Source organism: Apteryx rowi, unplaced genomic scaffold (genome assembly GCF_003343035.1).
Source record: "Apteryx rowi isolate R43461 unplaced genomic scaffold, aptRow1 scaffold_100, whole genome shotgun sequence".
NCBI classification, from domain to species: Eukaryota; Metazoa; Chordata; class Aves; order Apterygiformes; family Apterygidae; genus Apteryx; species Apteryx rowi.
Genome location: NW_020447198.1, coordinates 332,594 through 347,781, shown reverse-complemented (window position 1 = coordinate 347,781; position 15,188 = coordinate 332,594). Strand labels below are relative to the sequence as shown.

Here is a 15,188-nt window from a genome sequence, read left to right as displayed (position 1 = left end):
GGCCCACCTGCAGGGCCGCGCCGAGGGGGCAGGAAAGGGCCCTGGCGGGCTTTTCCCTTCTGGCGGCGGCCTGCCCTCTAGCTCCCTTCGGCAGCCAGAGAGAAGGTAAGGGGTCTGGGGGCCCAGCCAGCGCTCCTGCGTCACCTGCTAGCTGGAACTGCAGAGTTTCGTTTTCTAAAATGAATTTTTAAAACGTTTTGCAAGCGTGGACGACCTCGCGCTGCGTTTAGGTGACGTGTATTGACTGCTGTAGGCCTTTAAAGTGCCTGGAGAACTAAATATTGACCATCAGGGTATTTCAAGGTGATATCAGCTTGATTCGCGTTTTATGAAAACGTGAACTGAGATGTAAAATATTAAGCCCTTTGTCCAAAGTTATTTACAAACTTGACAACCAAAAGAGTGGGTTCAGTGGTCCCGTGCTATTCCCCAGTTATTTAATCATTTATGTGCCCAGCTAGAGGCATCAAYAGCTGTGATAGCTATGTGGGATCAGTGCCCACGTGAGGACACATCGGACTCAGCACATGATTTGTTTTGTACAGCTTCTTTACACCTTAGTACTTCCAAAGTTCAGTGCTTTAAAAAGCACTAATAGCTCTTTTTTAATATTTTTCTGCCTATAAAGTGTTACAGAATTATATGCTAATTTTTTTTTTCTTATTATTCCCCAATGTGAGAGGCTTAGAAGTATTAACCCTTCCAGTGAAGGCCTGTGCAGGATGCTGGATATGGAATCACTGCATTTCTAAACACTTTACAGTACTTATAATACTGAAATGAACAGCCACTGTGTTATCAGTTCACCATCCAAACAGCAGAGGACTGCGTGACCTTGATATACCATTGAAACAGCGCAGTGTAAGGTCAGAAATATCCAGGTCCAGAGCCAGGGGCTTGAGATGGCAGCCTGCAAAAGGAAGCTGGGTCATGACATGCAGACAGAAACCCAGAGGTGAAAAGCAGAGCTAAACCCCTAGGCAAAAGGGAAAGTTTACAATGGGGAAGTTTAATCTTCAGCTGTTATTTCTGACTCATGTATTGGTTGTGGGCTGTTTTGATTTTCATGTTAACTTTAGAAACAATGGAGTCACAGTAGGCAAACTTTTTATTTCTATCACTTTTGCTAAAGAAACGTCTCTATTATTTAGGCTTCTCCACTGAAACAACACAGCTTAATGCTTGTCCAGAATCAGTGCTTCAATAAAACAGTATTAAAAAAAGCTATTAAATTAATTTCTGACACCAGGGTTTTCTGACCATATTCACAGGCAGCTGGGATCTTACCAACACCCCAGACTTCAAGCAAGATCTTTACAAAGGCCACCTTTAACTTTGGGAGGCTCATTTCTAAATGAAATTGCCACCTAGGGCCTAAATTCGGTGCTCTAAATTACCCATTAGCCGTCTCTTGGTCTCTCCTTCTCTGTTGACTAGAGAATCAAGGGAGACAAACCTTTGTGAATAGCTCCCGTCCCTCAGCAATAACAAGTCTTACTGTGAGTTACAAAAGAAGTGCAAATGGGAAAGTTTAACATGGAAGTGTGAATCTTAAGCATTAGGGCTGTTTTATTGTTATTTTAAAGACATTAAAAGACAAGATTTAAGTCTGCTTTACAGAGAACAGAAATCTAACACAATCCATGTTTGTAAGCATCAGAAGCATCAGAACCATCATTACACAATTAAATACGATATCTGAAGAAGTGATTTAATCAGAAGTATCAAAGTCAGACAGATTCAGTAGTCAGACGATCACATTTTAGTACTTTCTTTTTTTATCATTATATTGGCATCCTAGGACTTCCTACAATGCCCCAATGAAACATTAAGACCACTAGTTCTTAAAGACTGTACAAATATGTATGATTCTTTGTCCTGAAGCACAATCTTTCATATAACCAACTGGCAAATTGCAGGATAGTTTATTTAAAAAAAATTTGAATCACTATACTCCTATCTAATTATCCCTTCTTCTTGGAAGTGAACTACTAAGCAGTATCTCCTCATATTATCCTGGATCAGTTGAAATAAGACCCTCATCATATTACTTTAATTAAAAAATGTACATACCACAGAAAATTTCCTATTGACACGCGCCATCTTTTCAAGGTTCCTCTCCTGAATGTTATTCTAGGAACATGAACCTTATTGGAGTTCCTAGTCCTTTCCAGTGCAAAAGCCTGCACTTGGAGCTAAAATGGTAGGTGTCCCCAGCAGCCTTTGTTAAAAGTCACAGGAACTAGAAATGGCCAGGGCTTGAGGACATCTGTTTTCTTCCTAGTCTGTCAGATGGTTGTACACAGTACGTCGTTCCGGGCTTTTGTTCAGTCTGGTTTTAAACATTCCAGTCTGGAGACTTCAACCACTTCCTATACCTGTTACTATTGAAAGGTTTTCAGTTTCAGGTAGCTTATGCTTTCCCTCGGCATTTAATTCTTCATCTCCATCTCCAGTATTCTATTACCATCTCCAGTCAATCTCCAGTATTTACTTCTTAACACAACTTTTTAGTATTACAACAGAGTTTACCACAGTACTGCATTGTTCAGAGAAGTGGGATCTGGAATGAGCCATGCTTCTTACTAAGTAGCATGGCTGGGATGGATACTCTAAATGTCAAAACCCATTTTAGACCTCCATCAGACCTATGCTTCCCAAGTCATTATTCTTTATTCTGGATTTTAAATGTTCAGAAGCTTGTAGATGAGCTTGTTCCCTCTTTTCTCAAGAACTGATCCCACTAGACTCCTAGATTATTTGTAATGTCTACTTTCTCCAGTCATCCAACACAGAAAGGTAGCGGAAATGGCCAAAATTCAAAGAGGAAACAGCCATATTTTCCTGCATGATAGACTGCTTTGGCATATGAAGCACAAAAAGCCTTTGCTGTTTTCAGTTTGGGGCTGCTATTTTCCTATCTCATTTCAGCTTATTATTACATCTGCTGTCATTTATCTCCAGCTATTTGCATGGTTCTTTCTTGTATGTCCTTAAAGCCCATAGTAGTTAGTTTTGATTCTACAACATGATGTCTCAGTTTCCATTCCTTTCTTTCTTTTTCCCTTCCAAAAGGGGCTAATGTAGGCACAGTCCATATCTGTGGCCAACCTACTGATGTTTTTCAAATTATACGTTAGAAAATAATCTCTATATTAGCCTGTATGACTGAGAGAATTAGGTAAAGTATCAGTGTAATTGTACAATCATATCATTTGATGATACAATTTTTATATTACTTTTTGCCAGCTAAATGTTAGTTTGGTAACAAAATAGCCTCCTTCAGAAAGATTTTTAATGCATTGGCAACCTTACAGTTTACTATTTCAGTTATCTTCATGACCTGTAAGGCTGATGATAATGGAAAACTTTTCATTTTGAAACCTATGCTATCAGAATGAAAGGCAAGAACTAAATATTTTTCCAACTGGCTGCACGCATTTTATAAAATGTCCTCATTATTTCACACAACCAAGATTCTTGCATGTATCATAAGAAATAAAGGATAGCAAAAAAGAAAATCAAGACCCTATCTTGTTCGCACTTCTGTATGCTTGTCCATACACATCAACAAGACCTAAAGTTCCTGCACTTTTTATAAAATTCAACAGACAAAAGATTAAAGCATATCCACCCAATGTAATCATTGCAAAAGAAACCAATATTCATTAAAGAGTATGTTGAATATCATCAAAGCCCATTTAATTCAGATGCAACTTTCAGAGCTAGTTATATGCTTATTCTGAAATAGTAAGAGGATGATAGCAATAAAGCTGTTCACTGTGGAAAGGCATGTTCAATACTTCAGTCTCAAAATACTGGACTTAGGTTTCATTTATACAAGAGAAGCTTGAATGACATGAATGAATGTAAAGGGCACAACTGTAAATTAATATTACTCCAGGAATGTTTCTCTCTAAACCATTCAGTTTACACAAGGTAGATAATACTATATAACTCACCAAATCCTATCAATTTGTTCAAAATTTTGTAAAACTTTTTGCAGTTCTCTGATGCTATGCATAACAGATGTGCAGAGTATCACTGCAGTTACTAACATTTGTGTTTTCAGGCTAGGAATTAAAAGCTATATAAACATACCCTGTGGCTTCAGTTGCTGTGAGAAAGGAAGGAAGGGCAGGGAAGAAAAAAACCCTTCCTCTGATAGTTCCTCATTAGAAGTGTCACTTTGCTGTCCCATCTTTTTATCCTCCTTGTCCCACTGACTGACATCTTCCAGGGATGCTGTATCCTTAGTACTCTGCGCCACGGATTCTCACAGTACTCCTTAGTGCATTCTGCTTATACAGCAACTGCTTGGTTTGCTTTAATCCTAGAGCTGCCAGTGTCACTCAGCAACATCTTCATTCTAAACATGACAAAAAAATAGAAGCGCTATAAAACAGAAGAAGTCCCTGCATGACAAGAACGCAGACCCACTTCTAGGCTATGGGGATATCAAGAGTTTTAATATTCCCTGCGTAGAGCAAGTCAAAGTCACTACAACATACTTCTGTTGTTTTGGTGCCCTCTGCTGAAATAACCATCTATGCAGCTCCTGAACCCCCGGAGAGGGACAACACCCTATGCCAACTGCCACATGCTGCCACCTGTTTATCTTGCCATTTAGTTCCTTGATTTATTTCCTTTTTTTATTCTATCTCAGCAGAAAGCAGAAGTACAAGCCTTTATTTTTTTTCCCTTCCTCCAGTGTTTTTTTGATGGAATTTGTTCTCTTCTCTTTCTCCATAAAATAGTTGCATCACATTTATAACAGCTTTTCATTTAGCCTAGGAAAAGAATATGAGTTGTGATGATAAAGGAAGATTAGAAATTTTTAATTTTACAAAGGTTTCTAGGAATCCAGTTCCTATATGGGTACAATAACAAGAACCAACTAAATTAGCAACATAATTTTTGTTCCTTCCTGGCAGATTCCTCATGCTCTGTAAAACTGAGGGAAAAAGAGAGATGGGCAGGATGGTACAATCAACACAGATGGATTTTCTATTTCAGGTAACAGCAAGTCAATACCTTGGTTTAGCTGCATGTAAAACCACAGCCTTATTCTTTCTTTGCAGATAGGGAAGCTAAAGCATAGAGGTTAATCTATGCAGTGACAAGATGAGGAATGAAACCCAGCTCTCATGGCTTGGTCTCTTTTTCCAACCACTAGACGACACTGCATCCTCCACACTTGTGTAAGTTACAGCAACTACAGTATGACTAAACTGCTATCTGGGTAATTTTTCCAATCAAATTTCCAACTTACTCTTAGTAGAATTAAAAAATCTCTTTTGACACGTCACATTTTTACAGTAAAAGAAGACATGCTGACTATTTCCAGGAGTTTTTCTTGCTTCRTATCACCAGTAAAGACTCAGGTTTACTAGTTTAGTTTGAGAACATCTGATGCAAGCCATTCCAAATGCATCTTCCAGCAAACACAACTATCAGTTCTCTCACAAAAATAAAAATAAAGGACCAAGTAAGGCTGAGCTAATCCCAAAGCAAGAATGATTGCATAAAGCAATTTTTTTTATATTAGTGTGGATATCTAATATCTGTAATAGCTTCTTATTCAGATCTCAATTCTAGCAATTTTTTAAAGTATATTGTTTAAGTAATTGCAGAGCCATTTTTGAAATTTCACCCCTCGATGGTTTTTGAGAAGAAACCTATAAAAGAAAATAAATTTAATAACATATAGCTGTGGTACATGCTTGATTTACAGTTTACAAAAAGATTATTTTCAATGTGAACATGTCAAATTTGTTTAGGTAGTCTGAGAGGATTTTTCTGAGGTCACAACTATATGGTAACTTCCTTAATTCTTTTATCAGATTCTACATACCATGTCCACTTTCATAGACAAATTCTATCACACACAGAAACTGATCTGTTTGCTAAGCATTTCCTGCCCCAGTTTAAAATTTCTTTTCAACACAGTATTATTCTCAGTTTCCTATCTCACATTAGTGTACTGGTAAAAAGCTGTCACACAGCAAGCCAACATTTCAATTTCAGCAGGAAACAGAGAAATGCAAATATACAGCATAGTTTGTTCCTATTGTGTACATTCATCTATTTTTGGTAAACTGTCATTTTTAGGTATTTTACCACTACAGGGTTTGGTTATTTGTTACTGAAAATTACATCATTTCACATCCAGAGGCTACTCCTAACCTTGAAGATTTTTTTTTAAACTTAGCATTCTAACTATTAAGTGTATTAAACTATTGAATTTATTTTTAACTAGCAATCAGGAAGTTCAGTGAAAAACAATAACTAAATAGTGGAATTAGCTCTCATTACCAGACAGGAAAAAATATTATTTGTGGTTTGCCTAGTTAACTCTACTTTAGGTGCTATTTTTCTACATAAACTACTGCTCTAATTGCTAAAGAAACAACTGTGAAAGGATAAGAAAATACTCTGCAGCATTGCAAATGTGAGTACAGATGCAGCCTACATTTTAAATACAGTTTTAAGACATTCAAACAATTTAATTCTATTGAGAAACATCAGCTTCTTAGATTTTAAYTGGTATTTATCACATACTCATTGAGACACAGGGGAGATACAGGATGGGCAAAACTTTTAGCCTGTTAACAAAGGCAAAATATTTTGAGAAGCAGTGTAAACATGGCATAGCTCCTAAAGTCAAGCATCAGAAATCAAATGCAACCGTATTATTTTCCCATTCACGTTAATTCTGCCAAGGTGCACCAAGGAGAAATTTAACCACTGTTACTGTATTTTATACTGGATTACGCACACCCTTTCCATTACTGATGGAGAATTTTCTCATACATAAGGCTGCAGCATCTCCAATCTATTTGTCTCCAATGCTTGATGTTCTGGAGCCTCTGACAGGCAGACACATGCTACCTGTGCGTGAAAATAACAGGAGTCAGAAAGGAGAGTTATTCATCCTGCACTGCTGTCCCAACTCTTTTCAGCTTGACTACAGCTGAATTTCAGTTCAGAAGTGCGGTATCAGAAGGTTGTTTATGTTGCAGTTTATCACTGCCTCTCGCAGGCAGCAGCTTTTCTTATCAGTGTTTCCATTAGTGCGTAGGGCTCTGCAAAAAAGGAGTGTCCTCTATTTTCATATACAAAAGACCCCTCGCCTTAGGTTGCCTTTCACAGGAAGCACACATGCATAAATGAACTTACTTATCTGCATATTAAATAGACAAGATAAAACTGTCTCTACCCCACATAGGTGAGACAAACATTGAAAAACAGTTGGGAGGAGACATATTCATTCATTAATTTTTCAGGTGTTACAGCCACAACTCACAAGTGTCAGGAAGAAGAGATTGAAACACACTGGCTTTGTTCCACGTTTCTCTAGCTCACAAATCTAAAGGAGAAGCCTGGGAATGCAATATAAAATTTCTAAAAATCTAACCTTTCAATGTTACCTTTCAGTATTAGCTGCTAACACAACAAAAACAGAGATACAAACTATATGATTACTAAATATGGAGCGGCAGCACAGCGTAGTAAATTATTCCTTCTCGAGTTTTTGAAAGCTTTCTGACAAAGGAACCTGTTACTTCCTCAGACTGGAACAGCTGGGCTGCTCTTCTTTTTTCAGCTTTTCTCTGGAGCTTGAAGGAGTTCAGCGCTCTGTTAACCTTGAGTTCTTTGACCGTGTCTGCTCCGCTTTCTGTTTGGGCATCAGAGTCTTATCAACAGCCGACTGATGGCTACTTTCTCAGAAAACCCCAATATTCTTATTCTTAAGAACTCTTCATTCCAGATGAAGGGGTTGCTTTGAAGGTTGGGGATTCCCATAGCAATAGGTGCACCCACTTTGGGGTAGAGCCATGCTGACAATATGGAAGACTTGTTTTGTTTTGTTTTTTTCCACTGCATTTTGCACTGCGTAAAGGGAGACTTCCTTTCTTAGCCCTTACCCCTTTGTAGGGTTTCCCTAGTGGAAGCTAGCAATTGTAATTAAAAAAGAAAAGACCTTAAGTTATATAAAGCATGCTAATGTTAAGATTAAGAAGCACTGGTTCAAGGTAACTTTTAGGCATGTCTTGCATTTTCTAAGGAGGGCAACACATTTGGATTTATGGAAATAAAACACTTGGTTTTAAAGTCAAAAGAATATACATGCAGTAAAGAACAGTTCTAGATATTTAGATCAAAGAATAATGGCTTTGCAATACACATAGTGTGTATGTGGGTATGGGTGTGTGTTTATATATATTTGAAAAAAATCTATATACACACACACACTTGGTGTATGTATATAAACACCAAGACACTTGGTGATGCAATGGAAGCATTTTCTGTTGCACATCTTTGTGCTTATCTAATTTTGTTTATCTTTAAAACCTGATAAGGATCTTACAGCTCAGCAGCATGAAATGTAAGTATTTGAACTATGTAAGCACTAGGAAAAAAATACTAGTGATTCTGTAAAAGATTTCACTTTATCTTTTCATATTGAGCTATCCTCACTGAGCAACTCAGGCAAAGCGCAGCTATAGTCTACATTTAATTGAGACATAATGACCAGCTATGCTGTGGCTACAACACACAGAGTGATGTTAAGTTGTACACTATGCATAATACATACAACAGTTATGCATAAGGAAAACAGACCCAGCTTCCCCACGCTCTGTTTAATGGTTTGGTAACTTTGATACAAATTTATATTCTGTTGTTGCTTTTTCATAATGCCATAAACAAGAAAGAGAGAGAAAGATTAACAGTCATGATGGTAAGACCTCTGTAAATCATAGATATAGAGTGACTTTATATTACATACTTAAAGAAGTCACAGCTTACATGACCCATCATTATCTCCACTTCTAGGTCCTGCTGGCCTTCAGAAGATCAATATATTCCTTATCATCTTTTTCATCAAGGTGACCTAGTTTTCCCACTCCATTTCACATAAAAATTTTACCCTGAGATATTTAAAGTGTAAAAATGACCCCTTCTCTCAGACTCTTCCACCAAATCTGAGCTCAATTCTAATTAAAATATCACATCTACTTTTCCCAGAAGGAGGGAGCTTCCCTGATACCTATTCTGTTCCAAGAAAAAGGTGAAAGCTTTCTCCCGTCATCCTACCAACCAGTCACTGAGCTGAGCAGCCCCATTTAGCAATGCCATTTGAAGCCTGACTTTGGCTTCAGGTGTCACAGGACAGGGCCAAGAACACCCCTAACAGCCCAGTCACTCTCCTGACGCACAGAAAGGACCCACGCAACGCCTTCGCGTATTTGCAGTTCTATAGACAGTCATATAATTGGCAGAGAGACAGCAAAAAATKTATTTTGTTGTGAGAAATTTAGAAGTAAAGGGAAACCTTATTCAAATCAGGAAACTAATAGCTAGAAAAGTCTTTTGCTCAGCACAGAGAAGAGGCGGGGACATTGCTTCTCATCAGGCAGGCACAGGCCACGTTTAGAATCGCAGCAGAAAGGATTCTGCACTTGTAATTTAAGTTGTGTTACAGGGTTATGCATATATATACCACAGGAGTCCTTCCAGACTTAGTTTTCAAGTGGTTTTCAACTCCTGAATTGTGTATAATTCACAAAACTGTAATAACACCCTTACTATTCAAGCTGGTTTTCATCATGATCTCCTTCCCCTCTATTCCTTCTCTGGATGCATATTTTAGTAACGTTACCAAAGTCTTTTCTTTTGTCCGTAATTTGCCATAGGCCATTTTATTTCTGTTACAGTATGATATCTAGCTCTAAAAAGTATTAAAACTCTAAGAAGTAACTGCATTGYTAATGGATCATACAAAAGGAGCATGGAAATTAAGTCCTGCATTTGTAAATCTGCATCATGCAAAAAAGAAAATCATATCAAGTCCCATTAAAATACAGCACTAATATGTAAGAATAGCAGATAATTGTTTGATTTCTACAAAAAGAATGCTGTTAATTTTTCAAATCTCAGCAGAGATGATTTCATACTTTTAATTAAAATTGTATTACATGGTTATGTATTTATACACTATATCCCATTAAAATCTCAAAAAAATCGATAATTGTACGTTAGAAATCCAGGACTGAATTTCATTCAGTTTCAGTTCTGAGTGACTGGGGGTAGTTTATATCTCAACTGATTGTAAAATAGAATAATACTGTTTTGGGAGATAGCTAGAAGTGAAAGACTGGAAATAGTCTGTAGCTGTAACTGTTAACACAAAGGCCACATCTTTATCTTAAAGAACGTTAGCAGCAATAATATTATCTCTGTGTTTTCTCCCACTTACTAATTACTGCTGAAAATAAGCTATTGCTTCAGCTGCAACCACTGTTAGGTTCATATTGATTTGCTCTGTCAGAAATAACTTGTAAACTCATTTCAGTACTATTGAACCACCCAGATATGGGAACCCAACAACCACATTATAAAATAGATTATCTATATTCTGTTCTTGAATATTTGGACATAATTCAGTGGTACGTTTATTTATGGCTGTGCCACCATTCAGTTAGAAGATTTTAAATGTGCTGGCTGCCTTTAATGCACGCAACTAAGTTTCTCCATATTTTTTATCTAGAAGGTCTCAACAAATACTCAAAATGTGATATACCTCCCATAAAGTATAAGCATTAATTAATTGCCTATTGGAAGAGAATTCGACTCACTTTTACCTCTAGCATATAATGTTTGGCACCAACCAGATGATTTTAAGCTTATCAAACCTCCCTAGAGAAAAGTCACAGCATGARCTATTCCTAAGTATCCTAGCACTATTAGTTCTATATAAGAAGGCACTTGCTTTTTTTGCTTTTAAAACTTATTCTAGCAGTAGAAGATCAGTACATTAGGCTGGTGTGCTCAAGCATACTGTAAAGGCCTGAAGCAAGGCTCCCATGATAAAGCTAGTGCCTAAGCTGCAGAAGAAAAAGATCACAGCAGGATCACTTATAAGCACTCCCTGAAGTTTCATATTTATTTCAGAAACTCTGATTTAACAAGAATCAGCCAAACATACAAAAGGTTGCTGGGCTTATTCCTTCCATAAAAGTTACACACTAGTATATTCTAAAATATGTGCCTAAACATGTTTTCACAGCATTCCTGCCCCAAACAAATTTGATGGTTTTATTGCTAAGCAATTTCCTCCTTTTTTAAGGTGATAAGCTTATTTACCTCCAAAATAGGAATGCTTCTTCCAGCCCATTTTCAGGTCCTTTGAGGCAATAAACCCCAATGCTTCCCTGGTTTCAGATTCAGATAGGTCTCTAGCASTGGCAGAAGGATGGGATGTGCCTCCCTGGGCACGTGCTGGATGACCTTGCCTTCCCATTATCATCCTTCAGATAAGGTTAAATGGAATTCCCCTCTATCAAGACAAATGTTTATATGTGAACCCTGTAGAGGTCAGGTTCTGGGAATTAATATACACTAGACTGCATTCCTTTATCACCATCTGTCCAGCAATGTTACCCTTCAGCTCCCCGTAGTGGATAATGCAGGAGAAGACTAGCATTGAATTTTTTCTTAGTGGATTTTAAATTAAGAAGTATTTTTTCCCAGAGTATGGATGCTATACAGCCCCAGGATTTTTATCACATCTCACAGGATGTTTATCTAAACAATGGTGGACTTACGGCCCTGAGGATTTGGGTATACTAAAAAAAAAGTAGTCTCATTAGTACATTAACTATTTTAGCTTGAGAGTTCATGACACAGCAAAAAATAATTTCCTTTGCCAGAGTACCTAATAATTTGGGCTTATGTGTGTATTCACTTTTCTCATATATGGACTGCTTTTTTGTCAAATTCTCAATTTTTTCTAGGCCATACATTAATTTGCTGACTTTTCAGATGCTGAGAAAACAATGATTATTTAATAAACAAGGCTTCAACGTTGTAAGAAGGTGAAAGTGGATATTGCAAGTCCTTCAGTTACAGAATTAAAGAGATGCTCAGTCTATAGGGACTTACAGTTGCTCCCATGAAGTACCAATCAGGTTAACTTCTGAAAAAATGAAGTTCACCTTTTTGATGTCTAGATCTTTCTATTACCACTGTGCAGGTCAGGTCTTCTTCACAACCATACAAGACAGATCTTCAGGAGACCTCAACAGATCATCCTCTGAGCCTGAAAGGAAGTTCAATATATCTAAATCATTTCTGAGATACATTCATCTCACCATTTCTAAAAATTCTCCAGTAGGGAGCCAATAACCATGTAGGAATTTTTGCTTAACATCTTGCCTAAGTCTCCTTCGATTAGGTTTCATCTCACTCCCCTGACTTGATCCCCAGTACTCCTGGAGAAAAATAAATACCATTTCCTTTTGTGGAAGCCTTTAACATATGCAATCATTAGCTTCAAGAAACTTCTCCATTTTTTCTTTTCTGGAGTACACAGCTACAGTTCTTTCAGTCATTCTTCATAGGTCGAGTTCTCTAGACTTCTGATAATTCTTCACATTATCCACAGAGCTCTGATTGAAAGGAGGTGCCCAAAACTGAGAGGAGTTCTTCAGCAAAAGCCTTTTTGAACCCTGTAGAGTGTAGAATTACTTTGCTTGGCTTGTGTTTGGCAGTTGTCTTCTACGTTTCAGTAAAGCTGTCACATTTTTTACAACAGCAAAACACTATTGACTCATTTTCTATTTGTGAACTGCTATGACCCAAGACAACTTCTTGTAGAGCAACTGCTTAGCCAGTTTGTCTCCAACTTACATTTTTGTAGTCAATTATTCCCCGCTATTCATAACACTTTCTCTCCATATTGAATTATATCCTATTTGCTTCAGATCTGTGTTTCAACTCATCATGATTTGTTCAATTCTAATTGTCTTTCAAAACGATTGCAGCTCTCCCCTGAACAGGATATCCTCCACAAATATAATAAAAATATTCTCTATCCTAGTCCATCAAAAAATTAAAATTAAGCAGTACAGGATTCAGGATTAAGTGTCTGGAGACCTCGCTTGCTACTACCATCTGATTTGATTGTGAATCACCGATTACTTTTGAGTGCTGTTTTCACATGGCCTATGTTTCCCTAGCCTGCTTATGAGAATATTAGATGATGTGGCGTCAAAAGCCTTGCTGAAGTCAGGATTTGGTTTTGGTATGTTATTGTTGGTTGTTATTAATCTTATCATCCCAGTCCTTACAAATAAATTGCTTAATAATTCGTTCCAGTGTTTTTCCAGATACAACATCAAGCTGTCTGGCCTATAATTCCCATTCTCTTTTTTCTTTTTTATAATACCCATTCTCTTTTTTCTTGTTTCCTTTTTACTGATCTCGTGGAACCTCAGCTATCTTTTATTAGTTCTTGAAAGTGATTGCTAGTAGCTTGGAAATTGCTTAGACATTTAAATATGTAGGATGAAATTTATCTGGCGCAGGATTTTGGAAATATCTTCTTTGAGTATATTCTTACTGTTTCTTTCCTTAGTTTAGCTTGAACATTTGTTTTTGTGTTGCTAATGTTAATTGTGTAAGTCATCTGATTACAGTTGACATTTTTGAGAAGAACAAAGCAACAAAATTCGTTAAGGTCTTCAGCCTTCCTCATGTCACTTGCTAATAGCTTTCTCACCCATCTGAGAGCAGATCAGTTCTTTCAGATCATCTTTAACATTAACTTTTTGTTGTTATGCTCTACGGCTCTTTGATAGTTTTAGCTCATTTTGTGTGTCAGCCTTCCTGGATTTTTCCCTACTTACTACAACAATCCTTCTGTAGTCAGTCTTGATAATTTAACCAAGCTGCTGCTTCCGTGTATCTCTTTCAAGAGGTACAAGCCACTGAAATGGTTTATATTAAGCCATCTCTTCTCTTGCCAGCTTTCCTTTTCATTGGGATAGTCTGTTTTGCAGCCCTAGTATTGATTCTTTTGGAAACTGCCAACTTTCCTGAGTGTAATTTTTCTTAGATTTGCGGCTGTGGGGTTTTGCACACAAACTTTGAGTTCACTGAAGCTTATTTTCTTCGAGTTAAGTGGTAGTCAGCATCTCTCACTTTCACCAGTTCCTATGCTTTGGATGATTTTATTCAAATAAAGCACCATGCACTTGATCTTCTTGGTCTGCTGGTCACTAACAGGTCTCTGCTGCGACACTGTTCTTTTCCTTTCCTTCTTCTTCTTGTTATCCAAATACTTTCGGCACCTCTGTGGCTCACTATGTTCCTTTTCTCCTACCTATGCTTCCTGAACAGACTCTACTCTTCTGTAACAATAACCAGTTATGACAATTAACTAATTAATTTTTATTATGAAATATGACTTTCAGTTCAGTTCCTTCTATTATCTGTATTTATGCATAAATCTGCAGCACCTAAGTTCAGTGGCAGAGTAACTTTTTTTCATGTTATTCCTCTGATAATGCTAATATTCATTATAATCTTCCACCTCCTCTCCCTTAATTTTTCTTATTTCTACAGGCTCTTCTGGTTTACTGGAGCCCTATGGTCCGATAAAAATAATCGGAATATTTGTGACAAGAAATTTGTGACAAGGCCAGTGACAAGAAAATAAYGTACAGAGGGAGTGCCAGTACGGGGAATCCTGCTGTCCCAGGTTAACCGGGCACAGCCACTGTCATTCAYGCAGGGAAATAGTTATTTTACACCATGGTCTGACATTTCTTAACGTTTTGCTGATCCACACCTGAACTGGAAATAGCACAGGCAAGCTGTATAAATTATGTGGTTAATTTAAATGTAATTTGTTTCACACACAAGGGAAAAAAGAGAAACCGACAGGACAACCTTCCACTATTTAAACATAAACAGTGCTGAGATTTGTTTATTTAAACATACACATTTATTTACTATTTAAATATTAAATATTTATTTAGCCACACATAAACACTGTTGATAAACAAATACAATCGAAAGCTAAGTGAGACGGGGTTCCACATTAAAAGGCAAACTAAAAAAAAAAATTAATCTTTTTAAAGATCACTATGATTTGTAGGTAACTTTCATTATTGTCCTAGTGAAGATTTTCTACATGTTTACGAGTCAGCATTTCTGCGAGCTGGATCATTTCTAAGGGGCTGAAAAGAAACATTTTCTAAATTTTTTTTTTTTTTTTTTGGAATAAACGCGCACGAGGCTAAGCCGAACTTGGATAGTCACGAACTGCCTTCGTGCCTCGACGGAAAGCCAACCAAATCGGGACAGCCCCGCTCCCGGCGCGGGCCGGCTCCGCGGCGGCC

General features: G+C 37.4%; 1 protein-coding gene and 1 long non-coding RNA gene across 8 annotated transcripts in view; one reads left to right on the top strand and one right to left on the bottom strand.

Annotated features, from left to right (window-relative positions):
- Positions 1-6: 6 nt before the first annotated feature.
- RABGAP1L (RAB GTPase activating protein 1 like) overlaps positions 7-15,188 on the top strand; it is a 268,625-nt gene continuing 253,443 nt past the window's right edge. For 2 of the 6 annotated variants that reach the window (XM_026063169.1, XM_026063142.1), the window contains exon 1: positions 4,387-5,016. In XM_026063169.1, the coding sequence (XP_025918954.1) occupies positions 4,942-5,016 (75 nt within the window). In that variant the 5' untranslated portion in view covers positions 4,387-4,941. Of the gene's footprint in view, positions 106-4,386; positions 5,017-5,081; positions 5,202-15,188 lie in introns of those variants that run through there. The other 4 variants (XM_026063133.1, XM_026063125.1, XM_026063178.1 and 1 more) reach the window with 4 other exon arrangements.
- LOC112964740 lies at positions 1,546-7,299 on the bottom strand. 2 transcript variants are annotated; one of them, XR_003253062.1, is made up of 2 exons: positions 6,781-7,299; positions 1,546-4,369 (listed from the first exon to the last, which is right to left on the bottom strand). It is a non-coding gene; the product is annotated as an uncharacterized LOC112964740 (long non-coding RNA). The 2 variants fall into 2 exon arrangements; XR_003253063.1 differs by having other exon boundaries at positions 6,814-7,299.